The following is a 22,641-nucleotide window of genomic DNA, read 5'->3' as shown; positions in this document are numbered from 1 at the left end:
TGAGATATTCCAAAAAAATGCATTAGCCAATAGAAGTCTGGTGACATGACCCTTATCAGCCAATAGACTGTTAAAGGGGCGGGCTGCTGTGGAGGTCACTGATAAGGGGGTGGGAGGCTGTGGAGGTCACTGTTAAAGGGGCGCGCACTTTGGAGGTCTCTGTTAAGGGGACAGGGAACTGTGGAGGTCACAGGGACGATCTGCTATGGAGGTCAGTGTTAAGGGGCAGGGTGCTGTAGAGGTCACTGTTAAGGGGGCGGGGTGTTGTGGAGGTCACATTTTAAGGGAACAAAGCTCTGTAGAGGTCACTTAAGGGGCAGATTATTGTGGAAATTACTGTTAACGAGACAGGGTACTGTGGAGGTCACTAATAAAGGGGCGGCTGGTGTGGAAGTCACTGTTAAAGGGGAGGGCACTATGGATGTTACTGTTAAGGGGGCAGGACGCTGTGGAAGTCAATGTTAAAGGGGCGGGGTACTGTAGATGTCACTGTTATAGTGGATACTGTAGATATATTTTAATGATATACACAAACATTAAATTAAATAGATGAAATATACCTGTGCGAATCCGGGTCCTTCTGCTAGTAATGATAATAATAATAATCTTTATTATATCAATCAATAGAAGACTGGGCACACCACAAGATATTAGGCCACAAGATTTAATTAGTTTAAAACAGTTCAAAACATCAATAAAAACAGTAATTCTAAAAATATTTAGGATAATAAAACAAGAATAGGTAAAAGTAAATATTAGGAACAGGGTCAATCTATAAAAATACACGTTATACAAATAGATCTATCAGTGTACTGAGGATCCGGATAAAAAATGGTGATAAAATCGGCTGACGGTAAGCACGACTTTAAAGGACACTCAGTCACTGGTAGTAAAAAATCTAAAATCCTTAACAGCCGACTAGTGGCGGCACAGTAGTGGGTATCAAGGTAGCTTGATCTCTTTGACCAGGGTAGATGCAAGTCCGTGTTGCCAGCTATCGGCCCTTATGCCACCTTGATAGCGTCTGCTGGATTCCCACAACACAGTAGTCAAGGACAATTCCAAGCAGTTAATAGCAATTGCTGTATATGGATAGAATATACGCAGCAGTCACAGTGATTAGCTCATTTTTCAATGTCCTAAAAGAATATTGGTTTTAGCAACAGTATAACAACCGAAAGGAGATGGATAGAAGATGGCTATGCGTTCCTACCATAGAGAAAGAGGTAATTATTCGTCCATAATCATAGTAAACGGCTTTGTACCTCCTTTATAGCGCCTACAGTGAGAATTTGAATCGTAGCTGCTAGCTGACATACGGCGGCGTCCCGCTATATGTATGTCCCAGCAGTATCCAACTAAAAGTCGCTGAATGTTATATTCGGTAATACCGACCTGAGGTCGGAACGGTCTTACCCGTTTGGAGTGACCCCGACTGCCGTGTTCAGGTGGAGGTTTCCCTTTGCTTCACCAAGGATTCGTTTGCCGTATCGTGGATCAGTGCATACGAGTCCGCCGGTTTGGCTTCGGACCCGATTCAGTCTAGCTTTCCACGCGGTCTTTCAACGGATATTCGGCAGCGGTCTTCCTCTTTGTGTAGTGCACTACTTTTAAAGTGATGGGGGGTCTGACCAGACGCGTTTCGGGGCTAGAGTATCCCCTTCTTCAGTGGTTATCAGACCGCCCCCCCCATGAGGTTAATTTATATGCTATAGAAGTTAAGATTGAGACCCGACATGGGTCATCACACCGGAAGGACTTCCAGTTTTTTTATTTTTTTATTTTTCGAATAAATCTCATTTCATCTCTTTTCATATTTCCAACTGGAAGTGTAGTATTTCCTTCTTTACTTTTTACTTCACCTAGTGGATGTCCATACATTTTTGGATTAATTTAGGATCTTGTCCTTACTGGGAAGCCGTGTTTGATAGTCACTGCAATATATGTGCGCTTTACGGTACTAATTGCCGTCTATGTTTCACAAGATTATTTTCTCACGGTGGAAATATAGCCGCAAGGATTATAGAACATAGATGTAGAGTGCAAAGGAAATATTTAGATTAAAAATTAAAAATGTGTATAATCTGAAGGACTATGGCATAAAATATTAAATACCAAATATTCAATAAAAATATCCAATAAAAATATCCAGATGCTGGTATACAGTTCTTACATACTTGCAATCATATTACATGGGGACATTAATACATAGTAATATAATATATTTCTTAGGGTTGGGATTTTTCATTGGTATATAATAGGAATGCGAGATCTTTCCTCCGGAAAACGTGAATGCCTTGGAGGTCCACTGCCGAGGGGGAAGCCCGCCGAACCAATAAAACAGTTCGGCGGAGGTCGCCCCCGGCAGGAGGCCCCCACTGATCTTATAAAAAGCCGAATAGCTCATACTCCGCATTCAGGCCTCCCGGAATAATGGTCTCCATCTCAAAAATTCTCTGGGTCTCTATCCTGGACATTTTGCTAATGTGATTCCCTCCTCTCCAACTTCTGGGTACCTTATCTATAGCAGCAAATTTTAAACCGATTGGGTTGCTGTTATGAGCAATTTTAAAATGTCTCGACAGTGAGTGGGTTTCTACCCCTTTTTTTATGTTTGCTATATGTTCTGCGACCCGTTTTTTTAGGGTTCTCTTGGTCCTGCCTATATATTGTAGCTTGCACGGACACTCTATAATGTAGACCACATTGTCTGAATGACAAGTCAACAATTCCTTTATGTTGTGTCTAAACCCATTAGTGGTTGAGATAACTTCCTTAGTATGTTTATTAAAAAAGGTTGCTTTACAATTGCCACATTGCCCGCATCTTATAAAGCCAGTTAGATTTATCCATTTTTGTATAGATGGTTTTTCTACCTTATCTTCCCTCACCGTTGGTGCTATTTTATTGCCCAGGTTGGGTGCTTTTGTGAAAATTATTAAGGGTTTGGGGGGAATAATTGTCCCCACCACCTTATCTTTTTGAATTATGTCCCAATGTTTATATATGATGTTTTTAACTTTCTTATAGTCGCTGCTGTAAGGTAGGATCATTTTTAACTGGTTTTCCTTTTTATCTTTTTCAACTGTTACCTTTTCCACAAAAAATTCCGCTCTCTCCATGTTCCTCACTTTCGTCAAAGCTGATTCTAAAATTATTTCCGGATATTCTTTGTCTAAAAACTGTTGCTTCATTTTAGCTGCTTCAAGTTCAAATTGTTCCACTGCTGTGCAATTTCTCTTCAACCTGCGGAATTGGCCCTGGGGAATATTTAAAAGCCAACTCGGCAGGTGACAGCTATTAAACAAAATATAGCTGTTGCGTGATGTTGGTTTTGTATATGTGCAGGTTTTGATTGTCCCATTTTCCACATAAATTCTCAGATCTAAAAACTCCAGGTTTTCGCTACTATTGGTGCCTGAAAATTTAAGATTAAAACTGTTGTTGTTAATAGAATTTAAGAAAGTATTGAGCTGCTCGGGTCCTGATTGCCAGATAAAAAACACATCATCTATATATCTCTGCCATAGCACCAGGTCCGTCCCCAGTTTGGGAGCCACTATTTGGTCTTCCCACTCAGCCATAAAAAGATTGGCATAACTAGGGGCGAACCTGGTGCCCATGGCAGTACCCCGAGTTTGCAAATAAAAAGCACCGTTAAAATAGAAATAGTTATGCATTAAAATAAACTCGATACCTTCAGTTAAAAACTCAATTTGTTGCGTTGTCAATCTGTTTTCTTGTGTTAATTGTTTCTTAACTGCTTCCTTTCCCTGTCTATGATCTATAACCGTATATAACGATTGGACATCTAATGTGCCCATTATCCAGTGTTCCTCAAATTTTAGGTTTTCTACTCTTTTTATAATTTGTGTTGTATCTTTTACATACGAAGGTATTTTTTTAACTTTAGTTTGGAGTAAAGAATCAATGTATTGGGAAAGGTTCGCCGTTAATGAGTCAATGCCTGAAACTATGGGACGTCCTGGCGGATTACTTTTGTCCTTGTGTACTTTGGGGATGCAATAAAAAACTGGTATCCTTGGGTGTTTATTTAGGATAAAATCATATTTGTCGTTATTTAAAATTCCGATGTCCTTCCCCTTTATACAAAAATTTTCCAGGTCACTATAAAATTGATCGGTCGGGTCTTTTGTCAATTTTTGATATGTATTACTGTCTGACAGTTGACGTAGACATTCTGTGTTATACTTTTCCACATCTTGAATTACAATTGACCCGCCTTTATCCGCCGGACGTATAACGATATTTTTTTCTTTTTGTAGTGTTTTGAGTGCCGTAATTTCACTATGTGTCAGGTTGTTACGTTTATATTTGGTATTGATTTTAAGCTTTTTAATATCCTTCATTACGCATTCTCTAAAACTCGTCATTTCCTGGCTTAATTCATTACGCGGGTATTTTTTAGATTTATTCTTAAGAGTAGTATGTGTAAAATCATCCTTGTGATTTATGGGGTTAATATCCGTATTTAAAGGGTTTTTAAAAAAATATTTTTTTAAACATAATTTCCTTATGAATTTTTCGATCCCAATAAAGGCTTCAAATTTGTTCAAAGGCTTAGAGGGGGCAAACTTAAGGCCTTTATTCAGTAATAGGTTTTGAGTGTTTAATAATGTGACAGAACTTAGATAGTGGTGTCTTTTTTTCTAAGCCCTCTTCTTGTCTTCCTCTCTCTAGTTCGTGGTGTCTTGTCCTGTGCTGATAGTTGTGGTTGTGATTGTGATATTCGTCCTGTGAGGTGTAATTGTGCTTGTGATAATCGTCCTGTTTATTGTGTGTTCTTTTTGTTGCCGGTGTTCTGTATCCTTGTTGTGCATTTTGTATTTTGTTCCTCAAATTGTACTGGTGATCTATGTGAGTGTTTTTTTGTGACATTTGTGTTCTCCCCATTGGTGATTTTTGTCTCGTTCGTGTTCGATGGTGTGGCGGAGTCCCGTCTAAAAAATGATCCCTTTCTTCTAAAATTTCAAACCTATTGTGAGTGGGTATATTAAATGCACCATTTTTCGTTAAATCCCTATCAGTGTTGTAACCCTCATTTCCAGTAATTGTGTGTACATCTCCAACCAGTGTACGTTCAATCTCTCCTTCTCTATTAGTGACTTCTCTTTCATAAGTGGCTCTTTTCCTGTAGTTAAATTTTTTTACTTTTTTATCAATTATTTCCCGTTCTATTTTATCTAAATTAATACACACCTTGGTCTCTATATTTTTAAATTCCTCATTTCTCGGCATTTTATCTATCATTACCTTCATATCGGAAATCTGTTTGGTAGTTTCCTCTAAAATTTCCATACGTCTTTTAATTATCAGTTGTGTAATAGCAACTGATTGTTCGTGCAGAAGGTTCTCCCACTCTTTCATGAATACCATATTGCATAGATCTTGTGCCGGAATTTTATTAATCTTTAAGCCTTGAGGGATTTTGTCGATCTCTATGCACCTATTTAGTGTTTTGACTTCCCACCTTTGTTTTAGTTGGCGGATTAAGAGTGTTTCCAAATCCTTAAAAACATCATTAATGCAGCATTCTTCACCTATAGAGTCAGAATTGGTGTTGTCAAAAAGGAAATTATCTACTTTTTGTTTTTTTGTTTCTATATGGTCCCAAATATCCATGATGAAACACAAAAACCGTGCAGTTGACTGGGGTGAGAAAATGTCAGTCAAGATAAGAGGTAGTCAAACGCACAAGTCTATGTGATCACCAACCGGGGTGCCCACAGTCGAGTAGTATCACCCCACTACTCAGAATAATATTACAACAATCAATAGAAGACTGGGCACACCACAAGATATTAGGCCACAAGATTTAATTAGTTTAAAACAGTTCAAAACATCAATTAAAACTAGTAATTCTAAAAAATTATAGGATAATAACAAGAATAGGTAAAAGTAAATATTAGGAACAGGGTCAATCTATAATAATACACGTTATACAAATAGATCTACAGTGTGCTGAGGATCCGGATAAAAGATGGTAGTAAAATCGGCTGACAGTAAGCACGACTTTAAAGGACACTCAGTCACTGATAGTAAAAATCTAAAATCCTTAACAGCCAACTAATGGCGGCACAGTAGTGGGTATCAAGGTAACTTGATCTCTTTGACCAGGGTAGATGCAAGTCCGTGTTGCCAGCTATCGGCCCTTATGCCACCTTGAAAGCGTCTGCTGGATTCCCACAACACAGTAGTCAAAGACAATTCCAAGCAGTTAATAGCAATTGCTGTATATGGATAGAATATGCGCAGCAGTCAGTGATTAGCTCATTTTTCAATGTCCTAAAAAATATTGGTTCTAGCAACAATATAACAACCAAAAGGAGATGGATAGAAGATGGCTATGCGTTCCCACCATAGAGAAAGAAGTAATTATTCGTCCATAATCAAATAAACGGCTTTGTACCTCCTTTATAGCGCCTGCAGTGAGAATGTAAATCGTAGCTGCTAGCTGACATACGGCGGCGTCCCGCTATCTGTATGTCCCAGCAGTATCCAACTAAAAGTCGCTGAATGTTATATTGGTGATACCGACCTGAGGTCGGAACGGTCTTACCCGTTTGGAGTGACCCCGGCTGCCGTGTTCAGGTGAAGGTTTCCCTTTGCTTCACCAAGGATTCGTTTGCCGTATCGTGGATCAGTGCATATGAGTCCGCCGGTTTGGCTTCGGACCCGATTCAGTCCAGCTTTCCACGCGGTCTTTCAACGGATAATCGGCAGCGGTCTTCCTCTTTGTGTAGTGCACTACTTTTAAAGTGATGGGGGGTCTGACCAGACGCGTTTCGGGGCTAGAGTATCCCCTTCTTCAGTGGTTATCAGACCACCCCCCCCCATGAGGTTAATTTATATGCTATAGAAGTTAAAATGAGACCCGACATGGGTCATCACACCGGAAGGACTTCCAGTTTTTTTTTTTTTTTTTTTTTCGAATAAATCTCATTTCATCTATTTTCATATTTCCAACTGGAAGTGTAGTGTTTCCTTCTTTACTTTTTACTTCACCTAGTGGATGTCCATACAATTATGGATTAATTTAGGATCTTGTCCTTACTGGGAAGCCGTGTTTGATAGTCACTGCAATATATGTGCGCTTTACGGTACTAATTGCCGTCTGTGTTTCACAAGATTATTTTCTCACGGTGGAAATATAGCCGCAAGGATTATAGAACATAGATATAAAGTGCAAAGGAAATATTTAGATTAAAAATGTGTATAATCTAAAAGACTATGGCAATAACTGTTAAATACCAAATATTCAATAAAAATATCCAATAAAATATCCAGATGCTGATATACAATCCTTACATATTTACAATCATATTACATGGAAACATTAATACATAGTAAATTTCTTAAGGTTGGGATATACTAGGAATGCGAGATCTTTCCTCCGGAAAACGTGAATGCCTTGGAGGTCCACTGCCGAGGGGGAAGCCCGCCGAACCAATAAAACAGTTCGGCGGAGGTCGCCCCCGGCAGGAGGCCCCCATTGATCTTATAAAAAGCCGAATAGCTCATACTCCGCATTCAGGCCTCCCGGAATCATGGTCTCCATCTCAAAAATTCTCTGGGTCTCTAACCTGGACATTTTATTAATGTGATTCCCACCTCTCCAACTTCTGGGTACCTTATCTATAGCAGCAAATTTTAAACCAAATGGGTTGCTGTTATGAGCAGTTTTAAAATGTCTCGACAGTGAGTGGGTTTCTACCCCTTTTTTTATGTTTGCTATATGTTCTGCGACCCGTTTTTTTAGGGTTCTCTTGGTCCTACCTATATATTGTAACTTGCACGGACACTCTATAATGTAGACCACATTGTCTGAATGACAAGTCAACAATTCCTTTATGCTGTGTCTAAACCCATTAGTGGTTGAGATAACTTCCTTAGTGTGTTTATTAAAAAAGGTTGCTTTACAATTGCCACATTGCCCGCATCTTATAAAGCCAGTTAGATTTATCCATTTTTGTATAGATGGTTTTTCTACCTTATCTTCCCTCACCGTTGGTGCTATTTTATTGCCCAGGTTGGGTGCTTTTGTAAAAATTATTAAGGGTTTGGGGGGAATAATTGTCCCCACCACCTTATCTTTTTGAATTATGTCCCAATGTTTATATATGATGTTTTTAACTTTCTTATAGTCGCTACTGTAAGGTAGGATCATTTTTAACTGGTTTTCCTTTTTATCTTTTTCAACTTTTACCTTTTCCACAAAAAATTCCGTTCTCTCCATGTTCCTCACTTTCATCAAAGCTGATTCTAAAATTATTTCCGGATATTCTTTGTCTAAAAACTGTTGCTTCATTTTAGCTGCTTCAAGTTCAAATTGTTCCACTGCTGTGCAATTTCTCCTCAACCTGCGGAATTGGCCCTGAGGAATATTTAAAAGCCAACTCGGCAGGTGACAGCTATTAAACAAAATATAGCTGTTGCGTGATGTTGGTTTTGTATATGTGCAGGTTTTGATTGTCCCATTTTCCACATAAATTCTCAGATCTAAAAACTCCAGGTTTTCGCTACTATTGGTGCCTGAAAATTTAAGATTAAAACTGTTGTTGTTAATAGAATTTAAGAAAGTATTGAGCTGCTCGGGTCCTGATTGCCAAATAAAAAACACATCATCTATATATCTCTGCCATAGCACCAGGTCCGTCCCCAGTTTGTGAGCCACTGTTTGGTCTTCCCACTCAGCCATAAAAAGATTGGCATAACTAGGGGCGAACCTGGTGCCCATGGCAGTACCCTGAGTTTGCAAATAAAAAGCACCGTTAAAATAGAAATAATTATGCATTAAAATAAACTCGATACCTTCAGTTAAAAACTCAATTTGTTGCGTTGTCAGTCTATTTTCTTGTGTTAATTGTTTCTTAACTGCTTCCTTTCCCTGTCTATGATCTATAACCGTATATAACGATTGGACATCTAATGTGCCCATTATCCAGTGTTCCTCAAATTTTAGGTTTTCTACTCTTTTTATAATTTGTGTTGTATCTTTTACATACGAAGGTATTTTTTTAACTTTAGTTTGGAGTAAAGAATCAATGTATTGGGAAAGGTTCGCCGTTAATGAGTCAATGCCTGAAACTATGGGACGTCCTGGCGGATTACTTTTGTCCTTGTGTACTTTGGGGATGCAATAAAAAACTGGTATCCTTGGGTGTTTATTTAGGATAAAATCATATTCGTCGTTATTTAAAATTCCGATGTCCTTCCCCTTTATACAAAAATTTTCCAGGTCACTATAAAATTGATCGGTCGGGTCTTTTGTCAATTTTTGATATGTATTACTGTCTGACAGTTGACGTAGACATTCTGTGTTATACTTTTCCACATCTTGAATTACTATTGACCCGCCTTTATCCGCCGGACGTATGACGATATTTTTTTCTTTTTGTAGTGTTTTGAGTGCCGTAATTTCACTATGTGTCAGGTTGTTACGTTTATATTTGGTGTTGATTTTAAGCTTTTTAATATCCTTCATTACGCATTCTCTAAAACTCGTCATTTCCTGGCTTAATTCATTACGCGGGTATTTTTTAGATTTATTCTTAAGAGTAGTATGTGTAAAATCATCCTTGTGGTTTATGGGGTTAATATCCATATTTAAAGGGTTTTTTAAAAAATATTTTTTTAAACATAATTTCCTTATGAATTTTTCGATCCCAATAAAGGCTTCAAATTTGTTCAAAGGTTTAGAGGGGGCAAACTTAAGGCCTTTATTCAGTAATAGGCTTTGAGTGTTTGATAAAGTGACAGAACTTAGATTTATAATGGCATCATTAGTAACCACAGGTGAATTTATCTCTGATAGTGGTGTCTTTTTTCTAAGCCCTCTTCTTGTCTTCCTCTCTCTAATTCGCGGTGTCTTGTCCTGTGCTGATAGTTGTGGTTGTGATTGTGATATTCGTCCTGTGAGGTGTAATTGTGCTTGTGATAATCGTCCTGTTGATTGTGTGTTTTTTTTGTTGCTGGTGTTCTGTATCCTTGTTGTGCATTTTGTATTTTGTTCCTCAAATTGTACTGGTGATCTATGTGAGTGTTTTTTTGTGACGTTTGTGTTCTCCCCATTGGTGATTTTTGTCTTGTTCGTGTTCGATGATGTGGCGGAGTCCCATCTAAAAAATGATCCCTTTCTTCTAAAATTTCAAACCTATTGTGAGTGGGTATATTAAATGCACCATTTTTCGTTAAATCCCTATCAGTGTTATAACCCTCATTTCCAGTAATTGTGTGTACATCTCCAACCAGTGTACGTTCAATCTCTCCTTCTCTATTAATGACTTCTCTTTCATAAGTGGCTCTTTTCCTGTAGTTAATTTTTTTACTTTTTTATCAATTATTTCCCGTTCTATTTTATCTAAATTAATACACACCTTGGTCTCTATATTTTTAAATTCCTCATTTCTCGGCATTTTATCTATCATTACCTTCATATCGGAAATCTGTTTGGTAGTTTCCTCTAAAATTTCCATACGTCTTTTAATTATCAGTTGTGTAATAGCAACTGATTGTTCGTGCAGAAGGTTCTCCCACTCTTTCATGAATACCATATTGCATAGATCTTGTGCCGGAATTTTATTAATCTTTAAGCCTTGAGGGATTTTGTCGATCTCTATGCACCTATTTAGTGTTTTGACTTCCCACCTTTGTTTTAGTTGGCGGATTAAGAGTGTTTCCAAATCCTTAAAAACATCATTAATGCAGCATTCTTCACCTATAGAGTCAGAATTGGTGTTGTCAAAGAGGAAATTATCTACTTTTTGTTTTTTTGTTTCTATATGGTCCCAAATATCCATGATGAAACACAAAAACCGTGCAGTTGACTGGGGTGAGAAAATGTCAGTCAAGATAAGAGGTAGTCAAACGCACAAGTCTATGTGATCACCAACCGGGGTGCCCACAGTCGAGTAGTATCACCCCACTACTCAGAATAATATTACAACAATCAATAGAAGACTGGGCACACCACAAGATATTAGGCCACAAGATTTAATTAGTTTAAAACAGTTCAAAACATCAATAAAAACAGTAATTCTAAAAATATTTAGGATAATAAAACAAGAATAGGTAAAAGTAAATATTAGGAACAGGGTCAATCTATAAAATACACGTTATACAAATAGATCTATCAGTGTACTGAGGATCCGGATAAAAATGGTGATAAAATCGGCTGACGGTAAGCACGACTTTAAAGGACACTCAGTCACTGGTAGTAAAAAATCAAAAATCCTTAACAACCGACCAGTGGCGGCACAGTAGTGGGTATCAAGGTAGCTTGATCTCTTTGACCAGGGTAGATGCAAGTCCGTGTTGCCAGCTATCGGCCCTTATGCCACCTTGATAGCGTCTGCTGGATTCCCACAACACAGTAGTCAAGGACAATTCCAAGCAGTTAATAGCAATTGCTGTATATGGATAGAATATGCGCAGCAGTGTGATTAGCTCATTTTTCAATGTCCTAAAATAATATTGGTTTTAGCAACAGTATAACAACCGAAAGGGGATGGATAGAAGATGGCTATGCGTTCCTACCATAGAGAAAGAGGTAATTATTCGTCCATAATCATAGTAAACGGCTTTGTACCTCATTTATAGTGCCTGCAGTGAGAATTTGAATCGTAGCTGCTAGCTGACATACGGCGGCGTCCCGCTATATGTATGTCCCAGCAGTATCCAACTAAAAGTCGCTGAATGTTATATTCGGTAATACCGACCTGAGGTCGGAACGGTCTTACCCGTTTGGAGAGACCCCGACTGCCGTGTTCAGGTGAAGGTTTCCCTTTGCTTCACCAAGGATTCGTTTGCCGTATCGTGGATCAGTGCATACGAGTCCGCCGGTTTGGCTTCGGACCCGATTCAGTCTAGCTTTCCACGCGGTCTTTCAACGGATATTCGGCAGCGGTCTTCCTCTTTGTGTAGTGCACTACTTTTAAAGTGATGGGGGGTCTGACCAGACGCGTTTCGGGGCTAGAGTATCCCCTTCTTCAGTGGTTATCAGACCGCCCCCCCCATGAGGTTAATTTATATGCTATAGAAGTTAAGATTGAGACCCGACATGGGTCATCACACCGGAAGGACTTCCAGTTTTTTTATTTTTTTATTTTTCGAATAAATCTCATTTCATCTCTTTTCATATTTCCAACTGGAAGTGTAGTATTTCCTTCTTTACTTTTTACTTCACCTAGTGGATGTCCATACATTTTGGATTAATTTAGGATCTTGTCCTTACTGGGAAGCCGTGTTTGATAGTCACTGCAATATATGTGCGCTTTACGGTACTAATTGCCGTCTATGTTTCACAAGATTATTTTCTCACGGTGGAAATATAGCCGCAAGGATTATAGAACATAGATGTAGAGTGCAAAGGAAATATTTAGATTAAAAATTAAAAATGTGTATAATCTGAAGGACTATGGCATAAAATATTAAATACCAAATATTCAATAAAAATATCCAATAAAAATATCCAGATGCTGGTATACAGTTCTTACATACTTGCAATCATATTACATGGGGACATTAATACATAGTAATATAATATATTTCTTAGGGTTGGGATTTTTCATTGGTATATAATAGGAATGCGAGATCTTTCCTCCGGAAAACGTGAATGCCTCTCACCCCAGTCAACTGCACGGTTTTTGTGTTTCATCATGGATATTTGGGACCATATAGAAACAAAAAAACAAAAAGTAGATAATTTCCTTTTTGACAACACCAATTCTGACTCTATAGGTGAAGAATGCTGCATTAATGATGTTTTTAAGGATTTGGAAACACTCTTAATCCGCCAACTAAAACAAAGGTGGGAAGTCAAAACACTAAATAGGTGCATAGAGATCGAACAAAATCCCTCAAGGCTTAAAGATCAATAAAATTCCGGCACAAGATCTATGCAATATGGTATTCATGAAAGAGTGGGAGAACCTTCTGCACGAACAATCAGTTGCTATTACACAACTGATAATTAAAAGACGTATGGAAATTTTAGAGGAAACTACCAAACAGATTTCCGATATGAAGGTAATGATAGATAAAATGCCGAGAAATGAGGAATTTAAAAATATAGAGACCAAGGTGTGTATTAATTTAGATAAAATAGAACGGGAAATAATTGATAAAAAAGTAAAAAAATTAAACTACAGGAAAAGAGCCACTTATGAAAGAGAAGTCACTAATAGAGAAGGAGAGATTGAACGTACACTGGTTGGAGATGTACACACAATTACTGGAAATGAGGGTTACAACACTGATAGGGATTTAACGAAAAATGGTGCATTTAATATACCCACTCACAATAGGTTTGAAATTTTAGAAGAAAGGGATCATTTTTTAGACTGGGACTCCGCCACATCATCGAACACGAACGAGACAAAAATCACCAATGGGGAGAACACAAATGTCACAAAAAAACACTCACATAGATCACCAGTACAATTTGAGGAACAAAATACAAAATGCACAACAAGGATACAGAACACCGGCAACAAAAAGAACACACAATCAACAGGACGATTATCACAAGCACAATTACACCTCACAGGACGAATATCACAATCACAACCACAACTATCAGCACAGGACAAGACACCACGAACTAGAGAGAGGAAGACAAGAAGAGGGCTTAGAAAAAAAGACACCACTATCAGAGATAAATTCACCTGTGGTTACTAATGATGCCATTATAAATCTAAGTTCTGTCACATTATTAAACACTCAAAACCTATTACTGAATAAAGGCCTTAAGTTTGCCCCCTCTAAGCCTTTGAACAAATTTGAAGCCTTTATTGGGATCGAAAAATTCATAAGGAAATTATGTTTAAAAAAATATTTTTTTTAAAACCCTTTAAATACGGATATTAACCCCATAAATCACAAGGATGATTTTACACATACTACTCTTAAGAATAAATCTAAAAAATACCCGCGTAATGAATTAAGCCAGGAAATGACGAGTTTTAGAGAATGCGTAATGAAGGATATTAAAAAGCTTAAAATCAATACCAAATATAAACGTAACAACCTGACACATAGTGAAATTACGGCACTCAAAACACTACAAAAAGAAAAAAATATCGTCATACGTCCGGCGGATAAAGGCGGGTCAATAGTAATTCAAGATGTGGAAAAGTATAACACAGAATGTCTACGTCAACTGTCAGACAGTAATACATATCAAAAATTGACAAAAGACCCGACCGATCAATTTTATAGTGACCTGGAAAATTTTTGTATAAAGGGGAAGGACATCGGAATTTTAAATAACGACGAATATGATTTTATCCTAAATAAACACCCAAGGATACCAGTTTTTTATTGCATCCCCAAAGTACACAAGGACAAAAGTAATCCGCCAGGACGTCCCATAGTTTCAGGCATTGACTCATTAACGGCGAACCTTTCCCAATACATTGATTCTTTACTCCAAACTAAAGTTAAAAAAATACCTTCGTATGTAAAAGATACAACACAAATTATAAAAAGAGTAGAAAACCTAAAATTTGAGGAACACTGGATAATGGGCACATTAGATGTCCAATCGTTATATACGGTTATAGATCATAGACAGGGAAAGGAAGCAGTTAAGAAACAATTAACACAAGAAAATAGATTGACAACGCAACAAATTGAGTTTTTAACTGAAGGTATCGAGTTTATTTTAATGCATAACTATTTCTATTTTAACGGTGCTTTTTATTTGCAAACTCAGGGGTACTGCCATGGGCACCAGGTTCGCCCCTAGTTATGCCAATCTTTTTATGGCTGAGTGGGAAGACCAAATAGTGGCTCCCAAACTGGGGACGGACCTGGTGCTATGGCAGAGATATATAGATGATGTGTTTTTTATCTGGCAATCAGGACCCGAGCAGCTCAATACTTTCTTAAATTCTATTAACAACAACAGTTTTAATCTTAAATTTTCAGGCACCAATAGTAGCGAAAACCTGGAGTTTTTAGATCTGAGAATTTATGTGGAAAATGGGACAATCAAAACCTGCACATATACAAAACCAACATCACGCAACAGCTATATTTTGTTTAATAGCTGTCACCTGCCGAGTTGGCTTTTAAATATTCCCCAGGGCCAATTCCGCAGGTTGAAGAGAAATTGCACAGCAGTGGAACAATTTGAACTTGAAGCAGCTAAAATGAAGCAACAGTTTTTAGACAAAGAATATCCGGAAATAATTTTAGAATCAGCTTTGACGAAAGTGAGGAACATGGAGAGAGCGGAATTTTTTGTGGAAAAGGTAACAGTTGAAAAAGATAAAAAGGAAAACCAGTTAAAAATGATCCTACCTTACAGCAGCGACTATAAGAAAGTTAAAAACATCATATATAAACATTGGGACATAATTCAAAAAGATAAGGTGGTGGGGACAATTATTCCCCCCAAACCCTTAATAATTTTCACAAAAGCACCCAACCTGGGCAATAAAATAGCACCAACGGTGAGGGAAGATAAGGTAGAAAAACCATCTATACAAAAATGGATAAATCTAACTGGCTTTATAAGATGCGGGCAATGTGGCAATTGTAAAGCAACCTTTTTTAATAAACATACTAAGGAAGTTATCTCAACCACTAATGGGTTTAGACACAGCATAAAGGAATTGTTGACTTGTCATTCAGACAATGTGGTCTACATTATAGAGTGTCCGTGCAAGTTACAATATATAGGCAGGACCAAGAGAACCCTAAAAAAACGGGTCGCAGAACATATAGCAAACATAAAAAAAGGGGTAGAAACCCACTCACTGTCGAGACATTTTAAAATTGCTCATAACAGCAACCCAATCGGTTTAAAATTTGCTGCTATAGATAAGGTACCCAGAAGTTGGAGAGGAGGGAATCACATTAGCAAAATGTCCAGGATAGAGACCCAGAGAATTTTTGAGATGGAGACCATGATTCCGGGAGGCCTGAATGCGGAGTATGAGCTATTCAGCTTTTTATAAGATCAGTGGGGGCCTCCTGCCGGGGGCGACCTCCGCCGAACTGTTTTATTGGTTCGGCGGGCTTCCCCCTCGGCAGTGGACCTCCAAGGCATTCACGTTTTCCGGAGGAAAGATCTCGCATTCCTATTATATACCAATGAAAAATCCCAACCCTAAGAAATATATTATATTACTATGTATTAATGTCCCCATGTAATATGATTGCAAGTATGTAAGAACTGTATACCAGCATCTGGATATTTTTATTGGATATTTTTATTGAATATTTGGTATTTAATATTTTATGCCATAGTCCTTCAGATTATACACATTTTTAATTTTTAATCTAAATATTTCCTTTGCACTCTACATCTATGTTCTATAATCCTTGCGGCTATATTTCCACCGTGAGAAAATAATCTTGTGAAACATAGACGGCAATTAGTACCGTAAAGCGCACATATATTGCAGTGACTATCAAACACGGCTTCCCAGTAAGGACAAGATCCTAAATTAATCCAAAAATGTATGGACATCCACTAGGTGAAGTAAAAAGTAAAGAAGGAAATACTACACTTCCAGTTGGAAATATGAAAAGAGATGAAATGAGATTTATTCGAAAAATAAAAAAATAAAAAAACTGGAAGTCCTTCCGGTGTGATGACCCATGTCGGGTCTCAATCTTAACTTCTATAGCATATAAATTAACCTCATGGGGGGGGCGGTCTGATAACCACTGAAGAAGGGGATACTCTAGCCCCGAAACGCGTCTGGTCAGACCCCCCATCACTTTAAAAGTAGTGCACTACACAAAGAGGAAGACCGCTGCCGAATATCCGTTGAAAGACCGCGTGGAAAGCTAGACTGAATCGGGTCCGAAGCCAAACCGGCGGACTCGTATGCACTGATCCACGATACGGCAAACGAATCCTTGGTGAAGCAAAGGGAAACCTCCACCTGAACACGGCAGTCGGGGTCACTCCAAACGGGTAAGACCGTTCCGACCTCAGGTCGGTATTACCGAATATAACATTCAGCGACTTTTAGTTGGATACTGCTGGGACATACATATAGCGGGACGCCGCCGTATGTCAGCTAGCAGCTACGATTCAAATTCTCACTGTAGGCGCTATAAAGGAGGTACAAAGCCGTTTACTATGATTATGGACGAATAATTACCTCTTTCTCTATGGTAGGAACGCATAGCCATCTTCTATCCATCTCCTTTCGGTTGTTATACTGTTGCTAAAACCAATATTCTTTTAGGACATTGAAAAATGAGCTAATCACTGTGACTGCTGCGTATATTCTATCCATATACAGCAATTGCTATTAACTGCTTGGAATTGTCCTTGACTACTGTGTTGTGGGAATCCAGCAGACGCTATCAAGGTGGCATAAGGGCCGATAGCTGGCAACACGGACTTGCATCTACCCTGGTCAAAGAGATCAAGCTACCTTGATACCCACTACTGTGCCGCCACTAGTCGGCTGTTAAGGATTTTAGATTTTTTACTACCAGTGACTGAGTGTCCTTTAAAGTCGTGCTTACCGTCAGCCGATTTTATCACCATTTTTTATCCGGATCCTCAGTACACTGATAGATCTATTTGTATAACGTGTATTTCTATAGATTGACCCTGTTCCTAATATTCACTTTTACCTATTCTTGTTTTATTATCCTAAATATTTTTAGAATTACTGTTTTAATTGATGTTTTGAACTGTTTTAAACTAATTAAATCTTGTGGCCTAATATCTTGTGGTGTGCCCAGTCTTCTATTGATTGTTGTAATATTATTCTGAGTAGTGGGGTGATACTACTCGACTGTGGGCACCCCGGTTGGTGATCACATAGACTTGTGCGTTTGACTACCTCTTATCTTGACCAATCTTTATTATATATAACATATTTAGCAGCGCTTTACACTCAGTGAGTTCAAAGTACAAACAGAGTCATAAATGACAGCGCAACAAACAAGTCAACAATTAAAACGAGAAATGAGTACCCTGCTAGCAAGAGCTTACAATCTAGGAGGTGTTCAATGTATTTGGTGGGTTAACCTGTTTTAAAATTCCACTTGAAACAGAAGTCCACCTCATGATGAAGTTAGGTATGATGTTCTCTCACTGAAAGTTTTACTTAAAGGGGTTATCACACGAGTAATTAAATAAATGAGAGACCTACATAATCTAGTGCATTAAGATCTCTTTCTAACAAAGCTAGAACCAGTCCTGTACCTCACATGGATCCAGAGATCTCCCCATTTATTGCTCCAATTGCCCTGCTAGATCTATTTCAAGCTGCCAGCTCAGAGGGTGTGTCCTTTCTGCTGCTGCTCTTTCCCTATGACAGCTCAGGATGCAGGTGAAGGATTGAACTATGTGTGTCCACCTCAGCAAGGTGGTCAGGGAAATAAGAAAAAGAGAAGAAGCAGGTGACACTAGATTCATAGATACAGACACCTTTTTTGAATAACTCAGAGGCTATACTAAATTTTTTAATTAGATTCAATTACAAAAGTATTCAGATACTGGTGCTGGTTTTTCATGGGACAACCCCTTTAACTGTGGGCAGTGGAGTACTTTTCAACTTGGGATGTATTGCCATAAATATTTATATCCATTTTATTACAATGTATCGTTTTGTCCACAGGACCATTGACTCTCTGTATGAGGAGTTGGTCACAGAACGTCTTCTCGTCAAACCAAAGCCTGTGAAACTGTCAGATTTTATAGGTAAGCTACAGTTTTACAGCCAGCGAAACGTTGTGTTCTTACTGTCTACTGCATCACTGATTCTATCACTACAGTTATCTAATAAACCATCTCAACATTCTCACTAAAGGGAGACTCCGGCACTGTTTTGTTCCTTGACTACCATCATGATTGGTTGCTGGATATTTTGTTATTATGTAGCATACAGTGTCATTAACTGAGCTCATTTGTATTTGCTTTCAGGTGAATATAGTTATTTAGGCACTACTTTGCGCCAAGCTGACATAGAACCAATGCCATCTCTTAGTGATGTCAAACAGCTTCTCGTCCTGTACGGAGTCCTACCATTAGGTGAGGAAAAATGACCTGTATGAAATTTTTATACTATTTTAGGCTGCACTGTTGCGGTCATCAACATAATGCACTCAGGGTTGGATTGGCCCATCAGAGTACCAGAACATCCTCCGTTGGTCCACGATACATCACCATAATGGGCATCAAAGGTTCAGGAGAAAAAAAAACATTTGGTTGCCTTTGGAGACAATCTCTTGTTATTAAGGTCTTTTTCTTGGATTCAAAACCTTTAAAATTGTATTGATGACCCGTGATCCAGGGGTTGGCTTTTAGGACTAGTTTCTTCTGGTGGGCCTCAGGAACCCTAGTCTGACACTGAAGTCATGGGCCGTAGTCTACAATGGTAAGCAGCATCATCCCCAACCCATCACAGTATAAATCAGTACTGTCTAAGACATAACAATACAACTAACATATTTTGAATTGTGAACATGGTATAAGTATTTATGTTAAAATATTTCATAGTTTTTTTTTTTACTTAATAGAAAATCTCTGGATCTAGATCTTCTTTTGTCTTCTTGGTATTGTGGAGCCAATTATTCCAGGCCAATCCTTAGGAATCTTCATCTATTCAGTCTTTATTGATGGAAAGCCAACCCATTGACCTGGAGAGGGCAATCTCTCTCACCCATGCATCAATGGAAGCAATAAATCAGTGATTCATTTTGTATTCTTTATAGTGTCATATATGAATAGAGGCTGTCCTGAAAAAAAAAAAAAAAACATAATCCTGTTGACATTTTCTAATTGTATTTTATTTTTTAAAACTTCAAATTTAAACTTAAAGGTAAAATACCATGAAATGTCATCAGTTTTTATAGTCAATTGTTGCAACACCAGTGCAGTAATAAAGATGGGCATAAAGGTAATGCCAGGCCCCAAAATTATGTTTAGATCACTCTGCAGAACTTTAAAGCGAAGCTTGAGTGTGCTTGAGGACCATCATCTGATCTCCAAAATTTTTAGAAAAGCAATAATTTTGCACCGCCTGAGCTGTACACCAGTCTGTACCCCGATGTAGCATGCACATATTCAGAAAATGAGCACACACAACCTGGTAATAAATATGGCGCAGGAAGGTCTCAGTCAATGCTGTTTTCCATCGTTCAAGAAAATCAGAAAAAGGGCAAACATTTTTATAAAGTTGTGTTTTTGACATATTTCTGACCTGTTACAGACCCTTACTAGGCCACATTGGAATGTGTAATGGTCCACATAAACCCACAAGGACCGTGCGTGATTTTCTTTCCTTGTGGATTCAATTTTAAAGTAGGATATAAGCCATTTAGTGGTGTGTTTAGCATACCCTGTGCCAAACTATAAATATAGGCCCAAAAAAATGGGGTGATAACTATCCACAGAGGGTTTCATTGTTAGAACTGCTTATGGGTCAGTGATTTCTCTATAATTGAATATACTAATGCTATGTTCACCCCTGATCTTACCTGTCTGAAACCTATTTGCGATTTCACAGCAGCTTACCTTACAGAAAAACACTTGTGATGTCACAGAGGGTTACCTTACATTAACACACCAGTGATGTCACAGAGGGTTACCTTACATTAACACACCAGTGATGTCACAGAGGGTTACCTTACATTAACACACCAGTGATGTCACAGAGGGTTACCTTACATTAACACACCAGTGATGTCACAGAGGGTTACCTTACATTAACACACCAGTGATGTCACAGAGGGTTACCTTACATTAACACACCAGTGATGTCACAGAGGGTTACCTTACAATAACACACCAGTGATGTCACAGAGGGTTACCTTACATTAACACACCAGTGATGTCACAGAGGGTTACCTTACATTAACACACCAGTGGATGTCACAGAGGGTTACCTTACATTAACACACCAGTGATGTCACAGAGGGTTACCTTACATTAACACACCAGTGATGTCACAGAGGGTTACCTTACATTAACACACCAGTGATGTCACAGAGGGTTACCTTACATTAACACACCAGTGATGTCACAGAGGGTTACCTTACATTAACACACCAGTGATGTCACAGAGGGTTACCTTACATTAACACACCAGTGATGTCACAAAAGCCGACAGCTGTTTACCTAAATGAAACCCACTTATGTTGTCACACAGTATACTTGATGGAAACAGTTGTGATGTCACAGCTTTTTACTTTAGTACACATGTGATGTCAAAGTGTTTTACTCTAATACACTTGTGATGTCACAGCATTTTACGTTAGTTGAGTACACATATGATGTCACAGCTTTTTACTTTAGTACACTTGTGATGTCACAGCTTTTTACTTTAGCACACTTGTGATGTCACAGCTTTTTACGTTAGTACACTTGTGATGTCACAGCTTTTTACGTTAGCACACTTGTGATGTCACAGCTTTTTGCGTTAGTACACTTGTGATGTCACAGCTTTTTACATTAGCACACTTGCGATATCAAGGCTTTTTCTTACTTTACTTTAGCACAATTGTTATATCACAGCTTTTTATCTTACTTTAGCACACTTATGATGTCACAGCATTTAACTTACTTGAGTACGCTTGTGATGTCACAGAGTTCTACCTTACTTTAGCACACTTGTAATGTCAAACCATTTCATATTTCTTTAGTACTTGTGATGTCAGCTTTTTACTTTAGCACACATGCAATATCACAGTTTATTACACCTGTGATGTCACAGCTTTTTATCTTACTTTAGCACACTTGTGATGTCACAGCATTTTTAGCACACTTGTAATATCACAGTATTTTACCTTAGCACTTGTGATGTCACAGAAGCTGACAGACGATTCCCCTGACTGAATCCCATTTGTGATGTCTCATCTGATTAAGGGCTCATGCACACTAACGTTGTTTGGGTCCACATCCGAGCCGCATTTTTTGCGCTTCGGATGCAGATCCATTCACTTCAATGTGGCTGCAAAAGATGCGGACAGCACTCCTCGTGCCGTCTGCCTCCGTTGCTCCATTATGTGGCCCCGCAAAAAAATAAATAAATATAGAGCATGTTCTATTCTTGTCCGTTTTGCTGACAAAAACAGGCATTTCTATTATGGGTGGCCCATTCCGTTCCGCAAATTGCAGAACACAGACAGGTGGCACCGTGTTTTGTGGGTCCACAATTTGCGGACAGCAAAACACGGCGTGGTCGTGTGCATGAGCCCTAAGACTCACATAATACCAGTCTTAATAAATTTCTCAATGCATGTTTGTAGTTCCTATCTCAAAAATGGGTATTTTCTACAGTTATGTTCCCCACAGTGTTTAATGAGCATTATAAAAAAATATATAAAACATAAAAGCAACAAGTACCAAGGATATTATTCCAGCCCGGAGAGGAAGGATAATGTTATGAATTTATTTGTTATCCCAGTACTGAGTAATTGCTTTAATATTTGTAGTTTGCCATATTTCCTGGTTCTCAGCTGTCTTGCTCTTTGTGTTCACAAATGTCCAGTCATGTTTTATTGTACCATGGTTTTTAATAATAGCCTTCCATACAGATTTACGCAAGCACGATACAATGACTGGCAGCAAGACTGTTTGCCAGTTCTCAGGAGGAACGTAGTCTTTGAAAAGTACATCAATGGTTTCAACTACAACATTCA

The 22,641-nt window shown here is 38.3% G+C and overlaps 1 protein-coding gene and 1 long non-coding RNA gene across 4 annotated transcripts in view; one reads left to right on the top strand and one right to left on the bottom strand.

The window, feature by feature from the left end:
• The window catches only part of IQCA1 (IQ motif containing with AAA domain 1), a 292,578-nt gene that overhangs the window by 256,498 nt on the left and 13,439 nt on the right, over positions 1–22,641 (top strand). For all 3 annotated transcript variants that reach the window (XM_044303985.1, XM_044303984.1, XM_044303987.1), the window contains 2 exons: positions 18,618–18,700; positions 18,923–19,030. In XM_044303985.1, coding sequence (XP_044159920.1) covers positions 18,618–18,700; positions 18,923–19,030 — 191 coding nt within the window. The remainder of the gene's footprint in view (positions 1–18,617; positions 18,701–18,922; positions 19,031–22,641) is intronic.
• LOC122945112 overlaps positions 19,058–22,641 on the bottom strand; it is a 49,851-nt gene continuing 46,267 nt past the window's right edge. Inside the window, exon 3 of the long non-coding RNA XR_006391093.1 lies at positions 19,058–19,737. This is a non-coding gene — a long non-coding RNA (uncharacterized LOC122945112). The remainder of the gene's footprint in view (positions 19,738–22,641) is intronic.

This window comes from Bufo gargarizans, chromosome 8 (assembly GCF_014858855.1).
Source record: "Bufo gargarizans isolate SCDJY-AF-19 chromosome 8, ASM1485885v1, whole genome shotgun sequence".
Taxonomy (NCBI): Eukaryota; Metazoa; Chordata; class Amphibia; order Anura; family Bufonidae; genus Bufo; species Bufo gargarizans.
Note: the sequence above shows the minus strand (reverse complement) of the source record. Positions and strands in the feature narration are given on the sequence as shown.